Source organism: Oncorhynchus gorbuscha, linkage group LG02 (genome assembly GCF_021184085.1).
Source record: "Oncorhynchus gorbuscha isolate QuinsamMale2020 ecotype Even-year linkage group LG02, OgorEven_v1.0, whole genome shotgun sequence".
NCBI classification, from domain to species: Eukaryota; Metazoa; Chordata; class Actinopteri; order Salmoniformes; family Salmonidae; genus Oncorhynchus; species Oncorhynchus gorbuscha.
This window is the reverse complement of record NC_060174.1, coordinates 64,702,040-64,716,979: the sequence shown is the minus strand read 5'-3', so window position 1 is coordinate 64,716,979 and position 14,940 is coordinate 64,702,040. Positions and strand designations below refer to the sequence as shown.

The 14,940-nt window shown below is 44.5% G+C and overlaps 1 protein-coding gene across 1 annotated transcript in view; it reads right to left on the bottom strand.

Annotated features, from left to right (window-relative positions):
- LOC124007196 (serine/threonine-protein kinase PAK 3-like) overlaps positions 1-14,940 on the bottom strand; it is a 56,408-nt gene that overhangs the window by 20,393 nt on the left and 21,075 nt on the right. Inside the window, exon 2 of the mRNA XM_046317590.1 lies at positions 4,608-4,801. Coding sequence (XP_046173546.1) covers positions 4,608-4,779 — 172 coding nt within the window. The 5' untranslated portion in view covers positions 4,780-4,801. The remainder of the gene's footprint in view (positions 1-4,607; positions 4,802-14,940) is intronic.

Below are 14,940 nucleotides of genomic sequence, written 5' to 3'. Positions count from 1 at the left end.
TCAAATGATTGGACATTATTTGGAAAGGCACACACCTGTCTATATAAGGTCCCACAGTTAACAGTGCATGTCAGAGCAAAAACCAAGCCATGAGGTTGAAAGAATTGTTCATAGAGCTCAGAGACAGGAATGTGTCAAGACACAGATCTGGGGAAGGGTACCAAAACATTTCTGCAGCATTGAGGGTCCCCAAGAACAGTGTTGCCTGTTTGGAACCACCAAGATTCTTCCTAGAGCTGGCCGCCTAAACAAACTGATCAATCGGTGGAGAAGTGCCTTGGTCAGGCAGGTGACCAAGAACCCGATAGGAACTCTAGAGCTCTGTCAGAGTGACTATGTGGAGATGCGAGAACCTTCCAGAAGAACAACCATCTCTGCATCCCTCCACCAATCAGGTCTTTATGGTAAAGTGGCCAGACGGAACCCACTCCTCAGTAATAGGCACATGACAGCCTGCTTGGAGTTTGCCATAAGGCACCTAAAGACTCTCAGACCATGAGAAACAAGATTCTCTGGTCTGATGAAACCAAGATTGAACTCTTTGGCCTGAATGCCAAGCATCAGGTCTGGAGGAAACCTGGCACCATGCCTACGGTGAAGCATGGTGGTGGCAGCATCATGCTGTGGGAATGTTTTTCAGCTGCAGGGACTGGGAGACTAGTCAGGATCAAGGGAAGGATGAACGGAGCAAAGTACAGAGAGATCCTTGATGAAAACCTGCTCCAGAGTGCGTACCTCCAACTGGGGGCAAAGTTTCACATTCCAACAGGACAACGACCCTAAGCACACAGCCAAGACAACGCAGGAGCTGCTTCTGAACAAGTCTCTGAATGTCCTTGAGTGGCCCAGACAGAGCTCGGACTTGAACCCAATCGAACATCTCTGGAGAGACCTGACTATAGCTGTGCAGCAACGCTCCCCATCCAACCTGACAGAGCTTGAGAGAATGGGAGAAACTCCCCAAATACAGGAAAGCTTGTAGCGTCATACCCAAGAAGACTCAAGGCTGTAATCGCTGCCAAAGTTAATTCAACAAAGTACTGAGTAAAGGGTCTGAATACTTACAGTACCAGTCAAGGGTTTTTCTTTACTTTTACCATTTTCTACATTGTAGAATAATAATGAAGACAACAAAACTATGACATAACACATATGGAATCATGTAGTAACCAAAAAAGTGTTAAACAAATCAAAATATATTATATATTTTTCAAAGTAGCCACCCTTTGCCTTGATGATAGCTTTGCACACTCTTGACATTCTGTCAAACAGTTTCACCTGGAATGCTTTTCCAACAGTATTGAAGGAGTTCCCACATATGCTGAGCACTTGTTGGCTGTTTTTCCTTCATTCTGCAGTCCAAATGGCAAGTGTCTTCACTGACATTTTCAACCTCTCCCTGACTGAGTATGTTATACCTACATGTTTCAAGCAGACCACCATAGTCCCTGTGCCCAAGGAAGCGAAAGTAACCTGGCTAAATGATTACCGCCCCTTAGCACTCACATCGGTAGCCATGAAGTGCTTTGATAGGTTGGTCATGCCTCACATCAACAGCATTCTCCTGGATTACCTAGACCCACTCCAATTCGTATACCGCCCAAACAGATCCACAGATGACGCAATCTCAATCGCACTCCACACTGCCCTTTCCCACCTGGACAAAAGGAACACCTATGTGAGAATGCTGTCCATTGACTACAGCTCAGCGTTCAACACCATAGTGCCCATGAAGCTCATCACTAAGCTAACGACCCTGGTGACTAAACACCTTAACATCGACAACAATGACTAAACACCGACAACGATGAAACAGCCTATAGGGAGGAGGTCAGAGACCTGGCAGTGTGGTGCCAGGACAACAACTTCTCCCTTAATGTGAGCCAGACAAAGGAGCTGATCGTGGACTACAGGAAAAGGCGGTCCCAACAGGCCCCCATTAACATCAATGGGAATGTAGTGGAGCGGGTCGAGAGTTTCAAGTTCCTTGGTGTCCACATCACCAACAAACTATCATGGTCCAAACACACCAAGACAGTTGTGAACCTTTTCCCCCTCAGGAGACTAAAAGGATTTGGTATGGGTCCCCAGATCCTCAAAAAGTTCTACAGCTGCACCATCAAGAGCATCCTGACCGGTTCCACCACCGCCTGGTAAGGAAACTGCTCGGCATCTGACCGTAAGGCGCTACAGAGGGTAGTGCGTACGACCCAGTACATCTCTGGGGCCAAGCTTCCTGCCATCCAGGGCCTATATAATAGTCAGCGGAAAGCCCATAAAATTGTCAGAGACTCCAGTCACCCTAGTCATGGTCTGTTTTCTCTGCAACCGTATGGCAAGCGGTACCGGAGCACCAAGTCTAGAACCAAAAGGCTCATTAACAGCTTCTACCCCTAAGCCATAAGACTGCTGAACAATTAATCAAATGGCCACCGGACTATTACATTGACCACCCCACACCTCCATTTGTTTGTTGTACTGTACACTGCTGCTACTCGCTGTATATTATCTATACATAGTCACTTCACCCCTACCTAAATTACCTCAACTATCCTGTACCCCCGCACACTGACTCGGTACCGGTACCTCCTGTATATAGCCTCATCATTGTTGAGTTGTTGAATTGTGTTACTCTTAATTATATTTTTTTTACTTTAGTTTTTTTGGTCAATATTTTCTTAACTCTTCTTGAACTGCACTGTTGGTTAAGGGCTTGTAAGTAAGCGTTTCACGTTAAGGTCTACACTTATTGTATTCGGCGCATGTGACAAAACGTTTGATTTTAACTCATCCCAAACCATCTCAATTGGGTTGAGTTTGGGTGATTGTGGAGGCCAGGTCATCTGATACAGCACTCCATTACTTTCCTTCTTGGTCAAATAGCCCTTACACAGCCTGGGGGTGGGTTGGGTCATTGTTCTGTTGAAAAATAAATGATAGTCCCACTAAGCCCAAACCAGATGGGATGGCATATCGCTGCAGAATGCTGTGGTAGCCACGCTGGGTAAGTGTGCCTTGAATTCTAAATAAATCACAGACAGTGTCACCAGCAAAGCACCCCCTCACCTTCAAACCTCCTCCTCCATGCTTCATGGTGGGAACACAAATGCGGAGATCATCTGTTCGCCTATTCTGCGTCTCTCAAAGACACGATGGTTGAAACCAAAAATCTTACATTTGGACTCTTCAGACCAAAGGACAGATTTCCACCGGTCTAATGTCTATTGCTTGTGTTTCTAGACCCAAGCAAATCTATTCTTATTATTGGTGTCCTTCAGTAGTAGTTTCTTTGCAGCAATTTGTCCATGAAGTCCTGATTCACACAGTCTCCTCTGAACAGTTGATGTTGAGATGTGTCTGTTACTTTAACTCTGTGAAGCATTTATTTGCTGCAATTTCTAAGGCTGGTAACTCAGATGAGCTTATCCTCTGCAGCAGAGGTAACTCTGGGTCTTCCTTTCCTGTGGTGGTCCTCATGAGAGCCAGTTTCACCATAGCACTTGATGGGTTTTGCAACTGCACTTGAAGAAACGTTCAAAGTTCTTGACATTTTCCGAATTGACTGACCTTCATGTCTTAAAGTAACGATGGACTGTTGTTTCTCTTTTCTTATTTGAGATAATATGGACTTGGCCTTTACCAAATATAGCTATCTTCTGTATACCACCCCTACCTTGCCACAACACAACTGATTGGCTCAAATGCATTAAGAAGGAAAGAAATTCCACAAATTAACTTTCAACAAGGCACCCCTGTTAATTGAAATGCATTCCAGGTGACCTCATGAATCTGGTTGAGAGAATGTCAAGAGTGTGCAAAACTGTCAAGACAAAGGGTGGCTACTTTGAAGAATCTCAAATATAAAATAGATTTTGATATGTTTAATACTTTTTGGTTACTACATGATTCCATATGTGTTATTTCATAGTTTTGATGCCTTCACTATTACTCTACAATGTAGAAAATAGTACAAATAAAGAAAAACCCTTGAATGAGTGAGAATGAGTGTGTCCAAACTCTTGACTGGTACTGTATATAAATGTAATGTTTTTGTTTTACATTTTTAATAAAAAACTGTTTTTGCTTTGTCATTATGGGGTATTGTGTGTCGATTGAAAAAACAATTGAATACATTTTAGAATAAGGCTGTAACCTAACAAAATGTAGAAATGGTCAAGGGGTCTGAATACTTTCAGAATGGACTGTACATTGAAATCGGTGTCATTATTCTTGAACAGCGATTTTCAATATTTTTTGAATAAGAACTGTTTTTACAAGGATTATATGACTCTAGCAACTTTTATATAACTGAGATTGTTTCACTTTTTTTGCCAAGGGCAGAGCTAAAAATAAATACAATACCCATATCCCAAATTGCATAGCTCAGAGAGGGCTCCCAACCCTAATAAAACAGTGATGTGACTAGATCACTGATCAATGGGTTCCTTGTTTTCACTTGACCTCGTGAGCCAGTGAGGATGTCTCGGGTTTCGTGGAAACCCACAAGAACTCCAGGCCTAGTTATTCATATTTAGGTGACGTGGTCAGGACATACTCAGGGCCCTAGTTCTATACTATAGTAAAGGGTGATGCAGATGTCTACTCACTCTTGTCTCCTCCAGGGAAGATGGAGCGCAGGCGAACCTTCTTGTTCTTCTCTTCAGGAGCCATTGGGAGAGGTTTGGAGCCGTGATTCACTGATGAAGAGTCTCGGGAACTACTGTTCATTCTCAAGGGAGGGGCTGGCGGTTTCTCTTCAATATCGACACTATCGGACATCTTTAGTAACACTCACAGTATCCTAGGACGAAGGGGAAAAACAAGAGAGAGGGAAGTTTAGCATGAAGCTATGATAGAAAATAAAGTAAGGGATTCTTAGGATGATCAAAGTGGAAAGAGAGAAGAGAGCCATGCCTACAGGCTCTCCCCTGAGATATCAAAATATACTCGAAATCCACCACTCCCTCTGCACACTGCAGGATTTAAACAGATCAACATCCATTCCACTTTTTTTTTTTTAAACATTCATTCCAAATAACTGAATCAAGAAATGTGAGGAATGTTGTAATGGTTTTGAACTCGAGTACAAATGCTGTAAGACTTTGTCAGGAGTTCAACAAAACTCTACAAGGTAATAGTCTTTGGATGGCTGTCTGTCTCCCCCTCACTGTGTAATGTTCGCTGTCAGTAGCGGCATGAGCCTCAAGCCAGCGTGTTTTACATCTCCACGGGTCACAGGAAGGGCTCTCTCTGTGCTCCAGGGGGGAGGCACAAGATCCCATAATCTGTCTTTACTTAGACCTACAATTTCCTGTCATAGTTTCACTCTCTGGTTCCTAATATTTTCCTTGAAGGAAGGCCTCTGTGTTCAGGAACTACTCTGTGTCATGTTTTAGATCTGCCGCGGGAAAAAAACAATCCAATCCAATCACAAGATTTACAGACTGGAAAACATCTAGCTATAAAACCATGTTCACATCGAAATGACTACATTCGACAGAAGCCGAAAGTGGATTATAGGGCTTTGCTGAGGTCATCGTCCGCTGAGATGATGGAGAGAAACTGACAAGAAAGTGTATAGTATGGAGACTGCGGCCCATCGACTTGTATTCATCTAGGGGGAGATAAATCCACCAGTACACATCTGACTTCATTAGGAAGCATCTGTAAACAGACACTTTAGTCCTCAGCATAGTCAAACCGTTACATCCCGGATGTAAAACCCTGGACTACTGTACTATTGCAGTTGCAGCCTGTACAGTATTTTCCATGTGTAAACCTGATCGTCAGAGCTTCAACCAGGCCTCAGTACAAACAGACGCTTCCAGTTATTAAAGCACACTTGACGTTCTAATCGATCGATGTTTTATGTAGGCCCACGACGAAACATGTTTCTGAAACATATCTCGCCATTCGCAGTGTATGTCACATTGTGTTCCGTTACATTGCTGTGCCTGTTACACGTCACACAACATCCTCTCGGGCATCTCTGTACCTAAATGTGAATGTGTGAGGTGGACGTTTGGGCCAGCGATTTAGAATGTGTGTTATAGGGCATGGCTGCTCAGCTGAAGCAAGGGTAGGGCCCAGTAAGGGTAGGGCCCAGTAAGGGTAGGGCCTAGGTTAGGGCAGTAATATAATATGAAGCAGAGGCTCCAACAGAGTTTCTTATTTTTCTCTGCTGCTCTTACATTGTTATTGCAGCTGTGGGCTTTTGAAGCCCTCTCCTGGAGCATCAGGACCAGGGTAATATCATGAGAGTGACAGGAGCCTGCTCCGCATAGTAAACAGTAGGCCCTCTAGGAATGGCAGCAGCATACAGGACAGTGAGACAGATCTGCAGCTTGCAGTAGAGCACACCCCTAGTTAGGGATTCCAACTACATCAGGAACATTGACCTATTTAGGTCATGTGGAGAGGGCTCCCGGATAAAGATGGGATAGCCATCTGGAAGAATCTATGGGGATTCATCTGTGCAAGTTAAGGTTAGGCTCAATACAGTATACCCATTGTCAACCTGAACCCTGTTGACGACAGTTTGAGATGAGGAAAACAGCTACAGATTCAGTTAAATTAGGGTAATTCCCTCTCCCAATGTAACCAAGTGAAAGTCAAGGAAGCGCAACCTTCAAGAGACAGCACATTCTTCTCAGGCTGTTAGAAGGACGCGAGCTAATGAGCTGTCTGGCGCTGGAATGGTGCTAATGGTGTCCAATGACTTTGTTCGACTGTGAAATCACAACCGGGATATGGAGAGTGAGCGCTGGGCTACATGTTCATATCTCTCATCCCCTCCCTCATCCTCAAGCCTTCCATCCTCCATCTTAGGCTCTTTTCACAGCCTCGCCCTGGAGGCCCATCATGTGATTTACAGTCCAACAGTCTCAGGGCCATGCAGCCTCTTCGACTGGAGACCTACATTAGTGAACAAAGGCCACCAGGCAGCACAGGATTCACGCCCCGGACCACTTGCAAATGTCTGTGTGTGTCAAATCAAATCGAAGCGTGTCGGTCGCGTATACAGCTTAGCAGATGTTATAGCTGATGTTACTAGCGCCTAAAAATGCAGTAAAACGTCAAACAAGTTCACAAATCATTTTAAATGTAACAAAAAAATAAAAAAAATAAAGTACAACAAGAAATGAAGAATGAACGTCGGGACGAATCCAATTAACAAACCAGATATTAGCACTGTAACATTAATCAAAATGCAATCTATATGCACATACAGAGGGTGAATTTACACCAGATATACTTTCACGGCCGTTGAAAGGAGAGGACCAAGGTGCAGCGTGGTGAGTGTACATTTTCTTTTATTTAATCAAAATGACACCGAACAAAACTATAAACACTACAAAAAAGTACAAAAAAAACCCCGTGACGCTCAAAGGCTACATGCCCTAAACAAAGTCAACTTCCCACAAAGACAGGTGGGAAAAATGGCTACCTAAGTATGGTTCTCAATCAGAGACAACGATAGACAGCTGCCTCTGATTGAGAACCACACCCGGCCAAACACAAAGAAATAGAAAACATAGAAATACAGAAACTAGAATGCCCACCTTAGTCACACCCTGGCCTATCCAAAATAGAGAATAAAAGCCTCTGTATGGCCAGGGCATGACAATACTAAGAATTATATGTATATTAGTAGAATCCAGTATATGCAGTGTGTAAAAGCAGTGTAGCTAAATACAAAGTACAGTAGTATAAACATTAGAATGAGCGATGTCGGGAATACAGTATTGAAAGAGATGGAGACCTGCACACTGTCGAAAAATGGAATAAATCCAAAACTGAGGCTTGAATCCCCCAAAAAATAGATGTTTATCAGAACATCATGGTGCATCATAGTGCAAGAAAGGGCATAAATTAAATGTGAAAACAATCACAAGCGTTGCAGGAATATAGTTTTTGTGAAACATTGTGAAACGGGAAGTGTCCAGTGGTTCAATGTCTCTATGACTTGGGACAGCAGTGTTTGCTGTGTGTGAGTGGATGAGTGTGTATGTGTGTGTGTTTGTGAGTATGAAGTGTGTGGGACAGCTTGTGTGTGTTTCTTGTGAGTGAGTGTTGTGTGCATCACCTGGTAGACGGCTAGTAATCGCTGTTCAACAGTCTGATGGCCTGGTAGTAGAAGCTGTTCAACAGTCTGATGGCCTGGTGATAGAAGCTGTTCAACAGTCTGATGGTCTGGTAATAGAAGCTGTTCAACCGTCTGATGGTCTGGTGATAGAAGCTGTTCAACAGTCTGATGGCCTGGTAATAGAAGCGGTTCAACAGTCTGATGGCCTGGTAATAGAAGCTGTTCAACAGTCTGATGGCCTGGTGATAGAAGTTGTTCAACAGTCTGATGGTCTGGTAATAGAAGCTGTTCAACAGTCTGATGGTCTGGTAGTAGAAGCTGTTCAACAGTCTGATGGCCTGGTAGTAGAAGCTGTACAACAGTCTGATGGCCTGGTAGTAGAAGCTGTTCAACAGTCTGATGGCCTGGTGATAGAAGTTGTTCAACAGTCTGATGGTCTGGTAATAGAAGCTGTTCAACAGTCTGATGGTCTGGTAGTAGAAGCTGTTCAACAGTCTGATGGTCTGGTAGTAGAAGCTGTTCAACAGTCTGATGGTCTGGTAGTAGAAGCTGTTAAACAGTCTGATGGTCTGGTAGTAGAAGCTGTTCAACAGTCTGATGGCCTGGTAGTAGAAGCTGTTCAACAGTCTGAAGGCCTGGTAGTAGAAGCTGTTCAACAGTCTGATGGCCTGGTAGTAGAAGCTGTTCAACAGTCTGATGGCCTGGTAGTAGAAGCTGTTCAACAGTCTGATGGTCTGGTGATAGAAGCTGTTCAACAGTCTGAAGGCCTGGTGATAGAAGCTGTTCAACAGTCTGATGGCCTGGTAGTAGAAGCTGTTCAACAGTCTGATGGCCTGGTGATAGAAGCTGTTCAACAGTCTGATGGTAAAAGAAGCTGTTCAACAGTCTGATGGTAATAGAAGCTGTTCAACAGTCTGATGGCCTGGTAATAGAAGCTGTTCAACAGTCTGATGGCCTGGTAGTAGAAGCTGTTCAACAATCTGATGGCCTGGTAGTAGAAGCTGTTCAACAGTCTGATGGCCTGGTGATAGAAGCTGTTCAACAGTCTGATGGTCTGGTAATAGAAGCTGTTCAACAGTCTGATGGTCTGGTAGTAGAAGCTGTTAAACAGTCTGATGGTCTGGTAGTAGAAGCTGTTCAACAGTCTGATGGCCTGGTAGTAGAAGCTGTTCAACAGTCTGATGGCCTGGTAGTAGAAGCTGTTCAACAGTCTGAAGGCCTGGTGATAGACGCTGTTCAACAGTCTGAAGGCCTGGTAGTAGAAGCCTTTCAACAGTCTGATGGTCTGGTAGTAGAAGCTGTTCAACAGTCTGATGGCCTGGTAGTAGAAGCTGTTCAACAGTCTGATGGCCTGGTAGTAGAAGCTGTTCAACAGTCTGAAGGCCTGGTGATAGAAGCTGTTCAACAGTCTGAAGGCCTGGTAGTAGAAGCTGTTCAACAGTCTGATGGCCTGGTAGTAGAAGCTGTTAAACAGTCTGAAGGCCTGGTGATAGAAGCTGTTCAATAGTCTGATGGCCTGGTGATAGAAGCTGTTCAACAGTCTGATGGCCTGGTAGTAGAAGCTGTTCAACAGTCTGATGGCCTGGTAGTAGAAGCTGTTCAACAGTCTGAAGGCCTGGTAGTAGAAGCTGTTCAACAGTCTGATGGTCTGGTGATAGAAGCTGTTCAACAGTCTGATGGCCTGGTAGTAGAAGCTGTTCAACAGTCTGATGGCCTGGTAGTAGAAGCTGTTCAACAGTCTGATGGCCTGGTAGTAGAAGCTGTTCAACAGTCTGATGGCCTGGTGATAGAAGCTGTTCAACAGTCTGATGGCCTGGTAGTAGAAGCTGTTCAACAGTCTGATGGCCTGGTAGTAGAAGCTGTTCAACAGGCTGATGGTCTGGTGATAGAAGCTGTTCAACAGTCTGATGGCCTGGTAGTAGAAGCTGTTCAACAGTCAGATGGTCTGGTGATAGAAGCTGTTCAACAGTCTGATGGCCTGGTAATAGAAGCGGTTCAACAGTCTGATGGCCTGGTGATAGAAGCTGTTCAACAGTCTGAAGGCCTGGTGATAGAAGCTGTTCAACAGTCTGATGGTCTGGTGATAGAAGCTGTTCAACAGTCTGATGGCCTGGTAATAGAAGCGGTTCAACAGTCTGATGGCCTGGTGATAGAAGCTGTTCAACAGTCTGAAGGCCTGGTGATAGAAGCTGTTCAACAGTCTGATGGCCTGGTAATAGAAGCGGTTCAACAGTCTGATGTTGAGAGTAAACAGTCTGTGGCTCTGGTCCTTAATTATCTTTTTGGCCTTCCTTTGTGCTGTAAATGTCCTGGAGGGCAGGCATCGTGCCCCCGATGATGCGTTGGGCTGACCGCACAGAGCAATGCAGTTGAGGGTGGTGCCGTTTCCATATCAGGCAGTGATGCAGCCCAACAGAATCTGTAGACGCTCGTGAAGGTCCTGGGGTTATGCCAAATTTCTTCAGCTGACTGAAGTTCTCGGGGCGCTGTTGTCCTCACCACGCTGTCGGTGTGGTGAGACCATTCCAGGTCCTCAGTGATACGCACACCGAGGAACTTTGAAGCTTTTGACCCTATCCACTGTGGCCCATCAATGTGGATGGGAGCATGCTTCCTCTTCTGTCTCCTGTAGTCCACGGTCAGCTCCTTCATTTTGTTGATGTTGAGGGAGAGGTTATTTTCCTGGCACCACTCTGACAGGGCTCTCACCTCCTCCCTGTAGGCGGTCTCTTTGTTGTTGCTAATCAGGCCTAACACTGCCGTGTCCTTAGCAAACTTGATGATTTGGAGCCGTGCTTGGCCACACAGTCATGGGTGAACAGGGAGTACAGGATGGGGCTGAGCAGATGCCCCTGTGGGGCCCCCGTGTTGAGGATCAGTGTGGCGGAGGTGTTGTTGCCGACTCTCAGGTAATCTAGGACCCAATGGCACAGGGAGGAGTTCAGACCCAAGGCCCTAAGCTTAGTGACAAGTTTAGAGAACACTACGGTGTTAAAAGCTGAGCTATAGTCTATAAACAGGATTCTCACATAGGTATTCCTCTTGTCCAAGTGGGATATGGCGGTGTGCAGTGCAATGGCGATTGTGTTGTCCGTGGATCTGTTGGGGCGGTATACAAATTGCAGTGGTTCAATGGAGGTGGAGGTGATATGGTCCTTGATTAGCCTTTCAAAGCACTTCATGATGACAGAAGTGAATGTGTGAGGGCGATAGTCATTTACAGTGCCTTGCGAAAGTATTCGGCCCCCTTGAACTTTGCGACCTTTTGCCACATTTCAGGCTTCAAACATTATGATATAAAACTGTATTTTTTTGTGAAGAATCAACAACAAGTGGGACACAATCATGAAGTGGAACGACATTTATTGGATATTTCAAACTTTTTTAACAAATCAAAAACTGAAAAATTGGGCGTGCAAAATTATTCAGCCCCCTTAAGTTAATACTTTGTAGCGCCACCTTTTGCTGCGATTACAGCTGTAAGTCGCTTGGGGTATGTCTCTATCAGTTTTGCACATCGAGAAATTTGAATTTTTTCCCATTCCTCCTTGCAAAACAGCTCGAGCTCAGTGAGGTTGGATGGAGAGCATTTGTGAACAGCAGTTTTCAGTTCTTTCCACAGATTCTCGATTGGATTCAGGTCTGGACTTTGACTTGTCCATTCTAACACCTGGATATGTTTATTTTTGAACCATTCTATTGTAGATTTTGCTTTATGTTTTGGATCATTGTCTTGTTGGAAGACAAATCTCCGTCCCAGTCTCAGGTCTTTTGCAGACTCCATCAGGTTTTCTTCCAGAATGGTCCTGTATTTGGTTCCATCCATCTTCCCATCAATTTTAACCATCTTCCCTGTCCCTGCTGAAGAAAATCAGGCCCAAACCATGATGCTGCCACCACCATGTTTGACAGTGGGGATGGTGTGTTCAGGGTGATGAGCTATGTTGCTTTTACGCCAAACATAACGTTTTGCATTGTTGCCAAAAAGTTCAATTTTGGTTTCATCTGACCAGAGCACCTTCTTCCACATGTTTGGTGTTTCTCCCAGGTAGCTTGTGGCAAACTTTAAATGACACTTTTTCTGGATATCTTTAAGAAATGGCTTTCTTCTTGCCACTCTTCCATAAAGGCCAGATTTGTGCAATATACGACTGATTGTTGTCCTATGGACAGAGTCTCCCACCTCAGCTGTAGATCTCTGCAGTTCATCCAGAGTGATCATGGGCCTCTTGACTGCATCTCTGATCAGTCTTCTCCTTGTATGAGCTGTAAGTTTAGAGGGACGGCCAGGTCTTGGTAGATTTGCAGTGGTCTGATACTCCTTCCATTTCAATATTATCGCTTGCACAGTGCTCCTTGGGATGTTTAAAGCTTGGGGAATCTTTTTGTATCCAAATCCGGCTTTAAACTTCTTCACAACAGTATCTCGGACCTGCCTGGTGTGTTCCTTGTTCTTCATGATGCTCTCTGCGCTTTTAACGGACCTCTGAGGCTATCACAGTGCAGGTGAATTTATACGGAGACTTGATTACACACAGGTGGATTGTATTTATCATCATTAGTCATTTAGGTCAACATTGGATCATTCAGAGATCCTCACTGAACTTCTGGAGAGAGTTTGCTGCACTGAAAGTAAAGGGGCTGAATAATTTTGCACGCCCAATTTTTCAGTTTTTGATTTGTTAAAAAGGTTTGAAATATCCAATAAATGTCGTTCCACTTCATGATTGTGTCCCACTTGTTGTTGATTCTTCACAAAAGAATCAACAACAAGGAGAGGTTGAAAATGTCCGTAAACATTCCAGCCAGCTGGTCTGCGCATGCTCTGAGAGTGTGGCTTGGGATGCCATCTGGACCAGCAGCCTTGTGAGGGTTAACACGCTTGAAGGTCCTACTCACGTCAGCTACAGAGATCAGAAGCCCGCAGTCCTCTTGAGCAGCGGGGGTCCAATTCGGCGGCTCTGTGTTGTTTTCCTCTAAGCGTGGGAAAAAGGTGTGCTGTTTTTCCCTTTATAATCAGTGACACTCTGAAGTCCCTGCCACATACGTCTCATGTCTCAGCCATTGAATTGCGACTCCACTTTCTCCCAGTACTGTCTTTTTGCCTCGTTGATTGATTGTCTTGTGGAGGTCATAGGTGGTCTGTTTGTTCTCTGTCCATGTTTCCAGTCACCTTGCCTTGGTTAAATGCGTTGATTCTTGCTTTCAGTTTTGTGCGAATGCTGCTATCTATCCAAGGATTTTGGTTTGGGTATATTCTAATCGTCACTATAGGAACAACATCTTCTATGCACTTTCTGATGAACCCAGAGACAGAATCAGTGTATTTGTTGATGTTATTCCCAGAGGCGGCCCGGAACATATCCCTGTCCACATGAACAAAACAGTCTTGTAGCATGGATTCCGATTGGTCAGACCAGCGTTGTACAGACCATATCACAGGTGCCTTTTCTCAGGAGATAATGGGGTTGGCATTTGATCGTGAGGTACTCCAGGTCAGGGGAACAGAAACTCTTAAGGGCTTTGTACATTCCTACAATCGCACTATGTGTTGTTGATTTTAACATACTCCTCCGCCTTTGTTTTTCCCGCAAAGTAATTTTTCCTAGTCCGTGCGATGTCTGGAAAACCCTGATGGCTGTATAGCCTGATAAAGGCCCCTCCCCCAAAATCCAAGTCTATGTGAGGCAGTTAAGTCAGTCTCTTGTATTTATCTGGTAGGTAATCGGCGCTCTGAGCTTGCAAACTTTATTTTCCAGAGACTGTACATTAGCAAGTAATATACTAGGAAGCGGAGGGTGGTTTACCCTTTTAACTTAAATCGGACTAGTACTAAAGCTTGCCTTACCCTTCTCCGGCTGCATCTTCTTGGAAAAAGGGCTCCAGTGATGAAAGGAACTGCTTCGGGTAATCCAGACAAAGGATCCAGCTCCGGAAATTCAAACTTGTGGTGAGTTATCCTCGATCTGATGTCCATAAGTCATTGTCATTCATAGGACATAACACTGGAACCTTTCTGTTCAATTAAAGTAAAAAATAACACTAAAATAAACAAAAGCCTGCGACGTTGGTTGGGAGCTAGCAACAGGGCGACCATCGTTGGCGCCATCTTGTTCCAGGTTTCCCATTTGAAGTGTGTGTGTGTGTGCGTGTGCGTGTGTGTGTGCCTATGCGTGGTATGGATGCAGATTTTATATTATTTGATTATTCGACTAATATCATAATTTTTTTAAGTCATCCGGATAGTAATTGCTATTGACTCTCGATGAATGGCAGAGGTAAACAGATGCTGCTTTTCTCCAGTGGTTTGGTTAACAGCAACAGTGAATGAGAAGTAATATTTTCACCATGATGGAACTGATTCTGTAACAAGGTTTTCTGGTGAGTGTTTTGCGTTCTTAAAATAGGCCTAATGACAACTTAGGAACACCGGGTTAACAAGGCAGGGGCAGAACAACAGATTTTTACCTTGTCAGCTCGGGGATTTGATCTAGCAACCTTGCGGGTTACTAGTCCAAAGCCCTAACCACTAGGCTACCTGCCACCCCCAAGCAATTGATCACTAAAATACGTTCATATATCCAGATATTTAATTAACCGCGCCCATCTCTACTGTAGTGTGTGTGCATGCGCGCTTGAGTGTGTGTGGATTCGAAGCATTTATCTAAATGTTTGTGGAGAGTTTGTTACATCATCAAGCCTCAGCATGGGAAAACAGTTTGTTAGATTTAAGTCAGATCATTCCCATGAGAAACCCCCTGATTTATGTCTGTCAGAGAGGTAGACAGAGGTGGTTCACTCACAGTGTGGGGAGATGGGCTGACTCCACCTTATAAAGCAGATAAGTGCTGCAG